This window comes from Bufo gargarizans, chromosome 6 (assembly GCF_014858855.1).
Source record: "Bufo gargarizans isolate SCDJY-AF-19 chromosome 6, ASM1485885v1, whole genome shotgun sequence".
Lineage (NCBI taxonomy): Eukaryota > Metazoa > Chordata > Amphibia > Anura > Bufonidae > Bufo > Bufo gargarizans.
Genome location: NC_058085.1, coordinates 260,194,469 through 260,207,897, shown reverse-complemented (window position 1 = coordinate 260,207,897; position 13,429 = coordinate 260,194,469). Strand labels below are relative to the sequence as shown.

At 41.5% G+C, this 13,429-nt stretch overlaps 1 protein-coding gene across 1 annotated transcript in view; it reads left to right on the top strand.

Annotated features, from left to right (window-relative positions):
* ATP9A (ATPase phospholipid transporting 9A (putative)) overlaps positions 1 to 12,164 on the top strand; it is a 95,785-nt gene extending 83,621 nt beyond the window's left edge. Inside the window, exons 24-28 of the mRNA XM_044297369.1 lie at positions 5,101 to 5,165; positions 8,082 to 8,190; positions 9,366 to 9,423; positions 10,350 to 10,553; positions 10,890 to 12,164. Coding sequence (XP_044153304.1) covers positions 5,101 to 5,165; positions 8,082 to 8,190; positions 9,366 to 9,423; positions 10,350 to 10,553; positions 10,890 to 11,026 — 573 coding nt within the window. The 3' untranslated portion in view covers positions 11,027 to 12,164. The remainder of the gene's footprint in view (positions 1 to 5,100; positions 5,166 to 8,081; positions 8,191 to 9,365; positions 9,424 to 10,349; positions 10,554 to 10,889) is intronic.
* The last annotated feature ends 1,265 nt before the right edge of the window (positions 12,165 to 13,429 follow it).

Genomic DNA, 13,429 nt, shown 5'->3' with positions numbered 1-13,429 from the left:
AATACACAGTAAAAAAAAAAAAATTCCATAACATTTTTAAATTGTAAAAAAAAATCCCACACACATATCTGGTATCCCGTGATCACCATAACCTGTATAATAAATGTAACATTTGAACTGGAAGGTGAATGCTGTAAAGAAAAAAAAAAAACTGGACTTTTTCTCATTTCCTTTCCCATGCAGCCCCAAAAATCAGTGTTGATCAATAAGTCCCAGGTACCCCAAAATCATACTAATGAAAACCACAAAACTACAATGCATTCAGAAGGTCTTCAGACCCTTTCAGTTTTTTCACATGTCGTTATGTTACAGCCTTTTGCTAAAATAAAAAAAAAATCCAGTTTTCCCCATCATTCTGAACTCCAGGTTGAATCTGCCAGGTTGAATGGGGATCATTGGTGGACAGCCATTTCCCGGTCTCTCCAGAGGTGTTTGATTGGGTTCAAGTCAGTTCTCTGACTGGACCACTCAAGGACCTTGCACAGAGTTCTTAATAAACCACTCCTGTGTTGCCTTGGCTGTACACTTAGGGTCACTGTCTTTTTGGCAGGTAAACCTTCAGCCCTGTCTTGAGGTCCAGAGCGCTTTGGATCAGGTTTTTATTAAGAATATCTCTATACTTTGTTCCATTCAGATTTCCTTCAACTCTGACCAGTCTCCCTGCTCCAGCAGTTGAAAATCACCTCCAGGGCCATCTTTAACAAGGGGCAAAAGGGGCAGCTGCTGCCCCGGGCCCAGTTGCTCCTGGGGGGCCCAAGGCAGCTCCCTCTTGAGCCCTGCTGACCACTGCCCCGGGTGTCAGGCTGTCAGCTACACAGGGAGGTGCTGTCATGCCATGCCTGCCGGCACTCCAGGCAGCGAGCTGTGAGAGCTGTGATTCTCTTAGAAGAAAGGACCTTAGCTAACATCATCACCATGTGACCAGTAACCTAGCAATATTACTGGTGACATGGCTATGAGGTCATCAAAGGTCCTTTCTACCAGGAGTGTTGCTGTAGGAGACGTTTGCCTTAAGTGTGGAGCTTTTTTTGTGAAGCTTACATCAGGAAAAGGTGACATGGGCTGTTATGCTAATATACTGTAAGCTACTGTATACTGTGGGGTGCTATACTACTCTACTGTATACTGTGGGGTGCTGTATACTGTGGGGGCTGTATACTGTGGATTGCTGTATACTGTGGGGTGCTTTATACTGTGGGGTGCTATACTGCTCTACTGTATACTGTGGGGTGCTGTATATTGCGGTGTGCTATACTGATCTACTGTATACTGTGGGGTGCTGTATACTGTGGGGTGCTATACTGCTCTACTGTATACTGTGGGGTGCTGTATATTGTGGGGTGCTGTATACTGTGGGGTGCTTTATACTGTGGGGGGGGGGGGCTGTATATTTTGGGGTGCTGTATACTGTGGGGTGCTGTATTCTATAGGGTGCTATTCTGCATACAGTGGGGTGCTGTATTCTATAGGGTGCTATTCTGCATACAGTGGGGTGCTGTATACTATAGGGTGCTTTACTGCATACTGTGGGGTGCTGTATACTATAGGGTGCTTTACTGCATACTGTCGGGTGCTGTATACTATAGGGTGCTATACTGCATACTGTGGGGTGCTGTATACTATAGGATGCTTTACTGCATACTATAGGGTGCTATACTGCATACCCAGCTGCCCAGAGCACTGATCCTGAGCCGCTGGAGTCTTCAGAACTGGAAGTATTTACAGTCATTCGCTGTACTCTACCAGGTGTGTGGATTTTTTGTGTGTGTGTTGTGGTGGAGGCCGTGATTGCATGCAAGGGTGTGGGAAGGCGGAATCCAGGGGGCCCAAGTAAATTTTTGCCCAGGGCCCAATCAATATTAAAGACGGCCCTGATCACCTCCACAACATGATGCTGCCACCACCATGCTTTACTGATGGTAATAAGCAGGTGATAAGCAGTGCTTGGTTTCCACATGGTGCTTAGAATTGGGGCCAAAAAGTTAAATCTTGGTTTTATCAGACCAGATAATCTTGCTTCTCAAAGTCTGAGAGTCCTTTCGGTGCTCTTTTCTCCTGGTGGGTTTGCATGTGTCTCTTACTGAGGAGAAGCCTCTCTCTGGCCACTCTGCCATAAAGCCTAGATCAGAAGACTTAGCTGAAAAAACTATAGACTTGCATCTGTAGAAAGTAGTGGTTGCCTTGCCATTCTATTTGAAAGATTTTTCCAAGTAATCCAATAGACCAATAATCTTAGAATCGCCAAGCTCCAACAGGATATTTTACTCATTACAGCAGATGTCACTTCCTTATATTCCAATATTCTGCATGAAAAAGGTATGCCTGCAGTCAGGAATTTTGTATCCGATGATCCCAACATGCCATCACCACAAAAATACTTTCTCCTGGATGACATTTATTTCATTCTCTATAATAACATCTTTTGATTTTCAAGGAACTTTATACCAACCGATACGAGGGTGTGCCGTGGGAGTTCGATTTGAACCATCTTATGCAAACCTATACATGGGCCTAGTTGAACAGTTTCAAATCCAAAAACTTATTTTATAGTATATAAATCACTTGTTCCTATTGTGGCTGGGTAGCCCTGAGGAAGCCGTCCAATTTGTCAGTTCCCTTAACAACAATGACTTTGGACTCTCTCTCACCAGCAATCTCTGACACAAATTGCGTTTTTTGAACCTGCTTAATAAAAGAAATGCAGCTGAGACCTTTGACACAAGCATACTTTTTTAAAAAGGTGGATGTTAACCGTTATTTGGATTTTCGCAGCGCCCATTTCCCCTTTAGACAGTTGAAACTTATCATAATTTTTTTTTTCAATAATAACTCATTTGAAGTACAAGCCAGTATAGTGGAAAGATGGTTTAAAGAAAAACATTATCCACACCTGGACTGATTAAAAATGCCCTTACTAAATGCTACACCCTTACCCAAGCAGAATGTATAACAACCTCTAAATGTCTACAAAAGAAAGGGACGTCCAGCAACTTTATTTCCACATACAATTCACACATGGATCAGGAATACCCTTGCAAATCCTACAGAATGACAACACAAGAAGTGTTAAAAAGAAGTCCCTGATGAAATAACCCACAGGAGATATACAACCCTAGGGAACATACTGAACTCAAAGGTGCCTTCACAAAGCCTAAACTTCCCAGTCCTTCGCTTTCCCTGGATCGGAAGGGCTTTCCAGTGCGGCACAACATGCTGCCTCTGATTCCAAACCGTTGATATTTAATTGTAACCCACTGCCCTCTCTCCCTTCCTCTTTTTTTTCCCCCTGCCTTATGCTTTTGCCAGGCGGAATCCAGGGGGCCCAAGTAAATTTTTGCCCAGGGCCCAATCAATATTAAAGACGGCCCTGATCACCTCCACAACATGATGCTGCCACCACCATGCTTTACTGATGGTAATAAGCAACATACTGGACCCAAAGGTGCCTTCACAAAGCCTAAACTTCCCAGGCCTTCGCTTTCCCTGGATCGGAAGGGCTTTCCAGTGCGGCACAACATGCTGCCTCTGATTCCAAACCGTTGATATTTAATTGTAACCCACTGCCCTCTCTCCCTTCCTCTTTTTTTTTCCCCCTGCCTTATGCTTTTGCCAGGCGGAATCCAGGGGGCCCAAGTAAATTTTTGCCCAGGGCCCAATCAATATTAAAGACGGCCCTGATCACCTCCACAACATGATGCTGCCACCACCATGCTTTACTGATGGTAATAAGAGAACATACTGGACCCAAAGGTGCCTTCACAAAGCCTAAACTTCCCAGTCCTTCGCTTTCCCTGGATCGGAAGGGCTTTCCAGTGCGGCACAACATGCTGCCTCTGATTCCAAACCGTTGATATTTAATTGTAACCCACTGCCCTCTCTCCCTTCCTCTTTTTTTTTTCCCCCCTGCCTTATGCTTTTGCCAGCTCCCCCCCCCCCCATACCCTCCTTTGTTGAGGTAGCGATCTACCATTATTTCACACTCCTCTTCCTTTTTCTCGAAACATTGCTCTCTGGTGAATTTACTCATTGTTGCATTAATACCCATACTTCAGGCTGTTACATTCCCTGGATCCCTGGAGCTAGCTGCTGCTGTCTATTCTACCGATAAAATTTTCCTGGCGTTGTGCCTGATTAGCACTGCTGCTCCAGGTGAGCATTCCTACTGTCTATGCATGACGGCTCTATCCGACTCTCCCCATTTACTTAGTTTGGTGGGACAGTCAGCTCTAGGAAGATTCCTGGTTGTCCCAAACGTCTTCCATTTAAGAATTACGTAGGCAACTGTGCTCTTGGGAATTTTAAGTTCAGTAGAATATATTTTTTTGCCCTTTTCCAGATCTATGCCTCCACACAATCCCGTGTCTGAGCTGTACAGGCAGTTCTTTCCTCCCCATTGCTTGGTTTTTGCTCTGATATGTATAATCAGCTGACAAACCTTATATTGACAATGGGTGTCTTTCCTAATCCTGTCCAGTCAATCGAATTTACCACAGCCAGACTCCAATCAAGGTGTAGGAACATCCCAAAGATGATCAAAAGTAATAGGAAGTTCCCAGATTAAAATTTCAAGTGTCATAGTAAAGGGTCTGAATACTTTTGCCCAGGCAGAATTTTAGTTTTTCCTTTTTAATAAATGAGCAAAATCAGTGGCAGAATTGTTTGCATTGTACAATTGCTAGGTGGTTGAGCACTCTTTTTATCTGTTCATGGTTGTTTTTATTTGGAACACAGAGGTCTGCTTCCTAACTCTTCTTAGTTCATTATGTAGGCTTAGGCCCAGGAGAAGTATACTTGTTGGGATAGGCTCACACAATCTGATCAAAATGTGCACTAAGAACCTCACATTTCTAAGTATAGTAAAAAAAAAAAAGACGTAATGTGATTACCGTGATAAAAATCCTATATTCAGTGTTTGTATACATCTTAGCGCTTGCAGAGTATTTTCTTGTGTTTGTGTGTGCAGTTGTGTATTCATTATAATACATAGGTCTTGTACATGCATTACTGTAAGCGATGGTTGGTTGTGCCAATTCTTGGACTGAGACCAGGTTGGTCCAGAATTAATTTATGGAAGTAACTGTAGATCTTGTATCTTTGCAGGCTGTCTTCTCCTCCGTGTTTTACTTTGCCTCTGTTCCTCTCTACCAAGGATTCCTCATCATTGGGTATGTAGATTAAACTGTCATATAATGTATAACTGTTAATAATGCTGGGGCCATACACAACTGCACGTCTTAAAGGGGTTTTCTGGGATTTTACAACTGATGACCTATCCTGTATCTGATCGGTGGGGTTCCGACACCTGGGACCCATGCGATCAGCTGTTTGAGAAGGCACCAGGGTTCATGTGAGCGCCGCGGCCTTTTCTGTGCTCACCAAGCACAGCGCCGTACATTGTATAGTGGCTGTGCTTGGTATAGCATTCAGTCCCGTTCACTACAAGAGGACTGTGCGCGATCAGATCAATTCTGCAGTAAGGCTATACAGCCCAATACAATCTCTCTGGGGACTGCATTCACCTGTTATTTTAATATGTCAGCCCTATTTGCAGGAGAAATAAGCAATAAAAAAATGTTTTAATGCCCCCCGAAGGTCTTGTGTGACCTTATGAGGGTCAAAAAGTGTAAAATAAACTTAAAAAAACCTGAAGACAATATAAAAAGCTAAAAAAAAAAAAAATATATATTATTATTTTTTTATTTTTTTAATGAAAGCCTCAACGAGCCACACTGCAGCTTCTAGCCTTTCCCCCGGCGAACATAATCCATACATTCCCTATATCAAAATGATGGTTCTGGACATAATTAAAAAAATATATATATTTTATTTACACATTGTGCTACGAAAAAAAAATGTGAAAAATAGACTATTTTTATTTATTTTTTTTAAACATTTTTGCAAGAATAAAAGTTAAAAACAATATAATAAAATGTAAACAATAAACAAATTGCTTTCACATTTCTGGCCCAAAGTGTGGCCTTTAGTAATAGCACATCTTTGTCTATAAACAGACACATTATAAAGACTCTGTGAAGGAGCCAAATGCAGCAGGTGTTATACAGCTGACACCCGCCTGCAGCAGCCGAGGTTAGAGATCACGCCAGTCCTGGTCATTTAAACCCACTATTGAATGTGCTGCCCAGTCATGGGGATTTTCTTCCTCTGACTTGGCATCCAGGGACCTAGTGAAGGCCCTCAGGTCTGCCATCATTGTACTCCCATTACCCTTCTAGCGAGACTAAAAAACTTTACTAAATTTTTTGAAAATGTAATACAACTCCATAAAATGAATAGTTCAAAACAACTCCCTTTTCCAATTTATCATGTAAAATCATCTAAACAATAAAAAATAAACACAATTGGCATAGCTGAATCCGAAAATGTTAAAAATATTACAGTATCATGCTATGTATCTCCCAAGGTGAATGTTGTGTAGTAAACTGTGCACAGGGGAGTTAGAGGATGAGTTTTTAGATGAATATTATTTATTGAAAAAACTACATTAGAACAAAACATAAAAAAAATGAGGATTTATTTTTTTTCCTGTTTCCGACCAAGGTGTTGTCCCACCTCAGCATTTATGGCAGTCCCATAGTGGTGAACAGAGAGGTGCCAAGGCTTGCGCAGCTGCTCTACCTTCTTGTTCTGGGTATAGGTGTGGATCCCATCTCTGGGACCTGCTTCTATCTGACATTTGCGGCATCCTAGTGACATGCCATACATGTTGAGATGGGACAAACCTTTTAATGCAACCTACAAAATGAATTAATATCTATTCTCATTTTATAAAATCTGAGCGCCCCTTGCGTCGTGCAAAAAAAAGAAGGAAAAAAAAACATTTTGGGGTAGACAGAGGAACAAACAAATTATTTACCATAAAATGCCGCTTTCTAGAAGAAGCAAAACACCCCTGGTCTTCAAAAGGTTTAAAGGGATATTCATAGACACAGGTTCCTGATGGTCCCAGAGATCACCAGTGTTACACAGGTATAATGTCAGTGTAAGGCCTCATGTACACGACCATATTTTTGGTCTGCATCCAATCCACATTTTTGCGGAATGGATGCGGACCCATTAATTCCAATGTGGCCACACATCCTTATGTCCTTTCCATGGCCCGCTAAGAAATGAGAACATGTCCTCTTCTTGCCTGTTTTGCGGACAAGAATAGTTATTTCTAATATAATGCGGGACCTGCGGAAGGGGAAAATGCAGGATGCACATGGGCAGTATGCATGATTTGCAGAACTGATATGGTCGTGTGCATGAGACCTATTATTGATAACCTATCGGGGAATACATGTCATGAACAGGATGAAACTGATTCCCATAAATATGGCAGGTTCTCTTACAGGGTCCATTCAGATAAAGCGTTCATTAATAAATATCACAGATGGATAACGTCTCACGATTTTCAGACTGGTGTGAAACGTGTGTATACAAATAATTCCAGCAGCGTCTCAGGAAAGTGCGTGGACTAATACGGATATACGAGATTTCTATGTAAATACCTCTGGCCAGCATCTTGTGACAGAGAAGTCTGAAGGCCATAAAAGGATTAATGGCTTACTATTTTCAGTTCTCTTTATTCCGCCCTTCCTGACCGCCCTTGTACAGTATGACGGTTTGCGAGGAGGCCACTCCACCCTGCCCACTTGTTTCAAGAGTGCAACTCTTTGAATTTTTTGGCCCCTGGGGTCCTGGATGATGTAATCAGGATGAAGAATAGGTGATGGCCAAACCCTCCCAAGCTTGTACAGTTATTGTGCTGTGGGATTTCTATCAGGAAAGGCCGGAGTCGTGAGTCAGAAAGGATTAAGAAAATAGATTTTGTTTTTAATTTATTAATTTTCTGCCAAGTTATTTAGCAAATTCGGAGTCCAGTAGATCACATCCAGTGTTCTGTATGCTGAGCATATAATTCGTGTGAAGTGAGGGGCTTTACTGCTCAGAATGTGGTTCTACATTGGACCAACAGTTACTGCATCCCTGTATGTATAATACATTATTACATTTCCTAAATGTACGATAGGAAATCTCCAGCATTTAATTAACCATTCATTCTGCTGTCGTCTCTGCAGATATTCCACAATCTACACAATGTTCCCGGTTTTCTCTCTGGTGCTTGATAAAGATGTCAAATCTGAAGTGGCAATGTTGTATCCAGAGCTGTACAAGGATCTACTAAAGGTAATGGGGAAGATTTACTTATCCGATGTGCGCTGAAATGAGGTACACCAAATTTGTTAATAGGTGCAGGCCTTTAGTGAGCGCAGCTCTGGAGCATAATACAGGATGTAACTCAGGATCAGTACAGGATAAGTAATATAATATATGTACACAGTGACTCCAACAGCAGAATAGTGAGTGCAGCTCTGGAGTATAATACAGGATGTAACTCGGGATCAGTACAGGATAAGTAATATAATATACGTACACAGTGACTCCAACAGCAGAATAGTGAGTGCAGCTCTGGAGTATAATACAGGATGTAACTCGGGATCAGTACAGGATAAGTAATATAATATACGTACACAGTGACTCCAACAGCAGAATAGTGAGTGCAGCTCTGGAGTATAATACAGGATGTAACTCGGGATCAGTACAGGATAAGTAATATAATATATGTACACAGTGACTCCACCAGCAGAATAGCGAGTGCAGCTCTGGAGTATACTCCAGGATGTAACTCGGGATCAGTACTGGATAAGTAATGTAATATATGTACACTGTGACTCCTCTAGCAGAATAGCGAGTGCAGCTCTGGAGTAAAATACAGGATGTAACTCAGCATCAGTACAGGATAAGTAATGTAATATATGTACACAGTGACTCCTCTAGCAGAATAGTAAGTGTAGCTCTGGAGTAAAATACAGGATGTAACTCAGCATCAGTACAGGATAAGTAATGTAATATATGTACACAGTGACTCCTCTAGCAGAATAGCGAGTGCAGCTCTGGAGTAAAATACAGGATGTAACTCAGCATCAGTACAGGATAAGTAATGTAATATATGTACACAGTGACTCCTCTAGCAGAATAGCGAGTGCAGCTCTGGAGTAAAATACAGGATGTAACTCAGCATCAGTACAGGATAAGTAATGTATGTACACAGTGACTCCACCAGCACCCCCTAAGCTGTGATAAAGAGAGATCTGTAGCAGAAAGGACACACCTCCTGAGCTTCCAGCTTTAAACAAAATCTAGCAGAGCAATAAATAGGGGAGCTCTGGACCCATGTGAGATACAGGGCTGTTTCTTGCAAGAGACTGCCATGTACTATATGATGTCTGATTTAATTACATTTTTTATTTTTTATATTAATCATGGGATAACTCCTTTAAATACTTCTTTCTGTTTTCCAGGGCCGGCCGTTGTCATACAAAACATTTCTTATTTGGGTTTTGATCAGCATTTATCAAGGTATGTCATATGACTGAACTAGTGACATTCTAACTTTGGGTAATAGTAGATATATAGTCAGAAAATCTGAAAATCAACTATTTTTTTTTTTAAGTCCTTTAAAAAAGTTATGTGATTGATTGTACTACTGTGTATTGCATGTTATCTGCTTGCTTGATGGGCGTTTCTTTAACTGATGTGTGTTAACAATTTCCAGTTTGTATTTGATTGTCATACTTGGCAATGTATTTTATTTTTTTATTCAAAATTTAATGGAAATGTTTTTATAATTTTTAAGTAATTTACAGTTTATTATCACTGTGTGCAGTTTAAGCAGACTGGTTATTCATGACAGATCTTCTGAATTTAGTCTTATTCTATGTATGTCTGGTGTGAATAACCATGATCTCTTAAAAGGTGATGGGATATCATAAGGATCCAGAGGTGGGACAATGAAGGAACTACATCCCTGATTTAGTGATTTAGTTTTCCCAGGGGTGTGATTTATATATTGATCAATCTTAAAATCTTAGAATACCCCTTCAAGGAGAATTAATTAGCCACCAATCTGTTAAGGCTGGGTTTCCACAGCAGCCGCAACCCATCAATATCCCCGACGTATTGGTGGGTTAACCAAGGTATTATATTCAGATTTGTGCAACCATTGGCTGGTGGTGTTGGAGGGGGGGGGGGGAGAAGTAGGTTTCAAACACCCAGCCTGACAACAGGAAACCATCATTTACTTAGAACTGAACCACACAACAAGTATACCAGATCAGTCAACAGAAGCTTCCTGTGGATCTCCAGGTAACATTAGGAGATTATTATTAACAATATTTCTTATGGTTCAGATATACTGGCTTTTAAATTTGCTAACTTGATAAGTGTTGTCTCTTGAAAGTCCATTTAAAGTAAGCCACTGATCTAGGAGCCATTTCTCTCTCTAGGGAGCATCATTATGTACGGAGCACTGCTGCTGTTTGAGTCGGAGTTTGTCCATATTGTGGCCATTTCCTTCACTTCCCTGATCCTCACAGAATTGCTGATGGTGGCACTGACCATTCAGACGTGGCACTGGCTGATGATTGTGGGCGAGCTTCTCAGTCTCTCCTGTTATATCGCCTCCCTCGTTTTCCTCCATGAGTTCATAGGTAAGGACTATCAAATTTCTGAACAAGAGCTAGCGAATGCAACAAAGACCGTGCAATATGAACAGAAATCTTATGTCATGGGTTTAGTAACTGAGTTTGGCCTTAGGATGGAGCCAGTAATCTGAAAACTGGTTTGAGAACTAACTAACCTATTTATTTGCCTGCACATTCATCCATGGTTATCCTTTATGGTGTCAACAGGGCTCTGAAGATTTTTGCTTTTCAGAAATGTCGATGCGTGTTTGTCGTACAGTAAAGGATGGAAGTCATACATTTTCTAGTACACTTCCAGTTGCTGAAAGCTCATTGATATCTGTTGTTTTTTATGTGTTTCAGACATTTACTTCATTACCACGGTGTCCTTCTTGTGGAAAGTGACTGTAATTACGCTGGTCAGCTGTCTCCCCCTCTACGTCCTCAAATATCTGAGGAGGAAATTCTCTCCCCCAAGTTACTCCAAACTGACATCTTAGAATCCAAGTGAATGTGGTGACCACCAATGCTGCTTTTATGGACTAGGGCCGAAGAAGTTTACTGAAAATGATCAGTGGTTTCTGATCATTCCTCCGTGGGAACAAACAATACAGGGTTTATCTCATATCTCAAGAGCTAAGAGTTATATCGTGCCCAACCAAATGTTATAGGGCATTATGCCTGCAAAAAAAGAACACGATAAACTGGCCAGAAGATCCCAAAATCCACCTTTCATCATTTGCATGGAAGAAGGAAAAGTCTCCTACCATACTTCTCAACTTCTAACGTAAACTACAAATCCTATGGCACGCACAGGTGGCAGCCATTCCTGGACAGCGCCCAAAATCCAGGACTGTCCCGCTGGATCCAGGATGGTTGGAAGGCATGTTCTACTGAACTGGGACATCTGTGATGCACCTCCATAGGCTTTCTTCCCAGGCAGGACTGTGGAAGCTATCGCTCACTTTTACCTCCATTAAGATGTTTTGTTTTTAGTTTTTTAGTTGTTTTTTTTTGTACTGTCCCTGTAACAGTGACAACTGTTTAGTTCTCACGGAAAAAATGATATTTGTGTATGTGATGTTACATGAGTGACACAAAGACATGTAAGTCCATAGGAGATCAGGAGTCTTGACTGTAATTTGGCACTTTCATGAGCTGGCATGGCTACCGCCTGGTGAAGTGGTTGTATATGTCAGCATGTACGTTCTTCTGTACAGTTCATGATTATGTCCTGTGTATCTCTGATTGATAAACTACTGCTATTGTAACGTAAGAGCCACTTACTGACTCACTAAATACATGACAGCATCTACATATAGATGGCCTCCTCCCTCGTTTTCTCTTGATAAGTGCCAAAATGAATGCATACTTTGCCAATATCTTAGATAACGTCAGTACTGAACCCCGCACTGGAGCTGCTTCATTTCTGCATGATACCTGCTCTCTCTCCACACGATGTACATCACCTTGTATACACTGCCACCGCACATGTTCTCGTAATCCCAGTACCTTGCTTAACTCTTAGTCCTCCTGTGCACTTGTGAGACTAATGTCGTTAAATTAGATCAGACCTGGTGGAAAGGGCAAATACTGTCCCTGCAACTGGTCAAATAATGCGTCTGATTGGCTTCTTTTTTCTGCCATGTTTTTAAAAAAAGCCACATCTTGTCCACGAGCAGTTTAGATCAAGGATATCGCCAGGGTAACAAGCACGTCCATTTAGTGGGACCTGTTATTGGGATCGCTATCATTGGTTCACATGTCTATTGGGGATATGCAAGAACAATGGGGTATCAGACCGGGCTAATGGGAGGCCACACACTGTTTCAGGACAGCCATGCCACATAGGGACACCCACATGTACATGCAATGGTCTTCTGACTGTCAAGCACACATGCCATAAATGTCTGGATACCATCCCAGGGACTTCAGTCTGCATTCAGGTCCACTTATCCGTTATAACTGGTGCAAAATTCACGATTAACAGGAGGCAGCATGTAATAACTGGGAACATGGTGATCAAATGACTGTAATAATGTGATGTAATTCTTCTAGATAAATCTGGATGACAAGGCGGCTGCGCTGTATGTTTACCTGTAATTAGAAAGGGAAGAGAGCGCCGAGCAATAACCCATTCATTGCACTGTTCAGTCACAGCCGGAGACCTTGTGGGTTTTTATTTACCCTTATATAGGTGTGCACTTTTGTAGGGTAAATCTGATTGTTTGATGTACCGCTGATTGCTGAGTATTGTAGCGCTGATGATTTTGTAACCCAATGTACAGAATTTTAATGTATTTCACAACCTTCTTATTTATTGTCCTGTGGATTCAATAGAATGCCCGGCTGAGAACTGGAAAGGGAACTGGAAAGAAATAAAACAAATTTCTGCAGAAACGTCTCCTTTTGTTTGCATTTATGTGACTATGAATAAAAAAACTGTCCTTGCTGGTGGTGTGCAGAATAAATGTTTCACTTTGACCATTAGGTGGCGCTTTTGAACCAAAACTTACATAGCAAATGACTGATTCTGGAACCAGTGAGCCCCAGAGTTCCTGACTATCCCAAGAACAGATACCCTTATCCAAACCGGGCATACGTAACAAAAACTATTTGTGCAGGTGCTAACCCAAGACTACCAGCCCCGATATAATAGAAAATGGCACCAATAATTGATCAAATAATTCATCTTTATTAGTGTGCAATAATTAAGCAGATGGTAAAATACGAAATACTCAGCAATACTTTGCATTTGTATAGCACAGTTTACAGATATTAATGTCAGTAGAAAAACACCACCCCCACCAAAAATTTATAATATCAATACAGACCCAAAGAATAGCACCCAGACAGAGCCCAAAACCCCTGAGGAAGCAACGCGGAACACGTGTTGGGGTCTG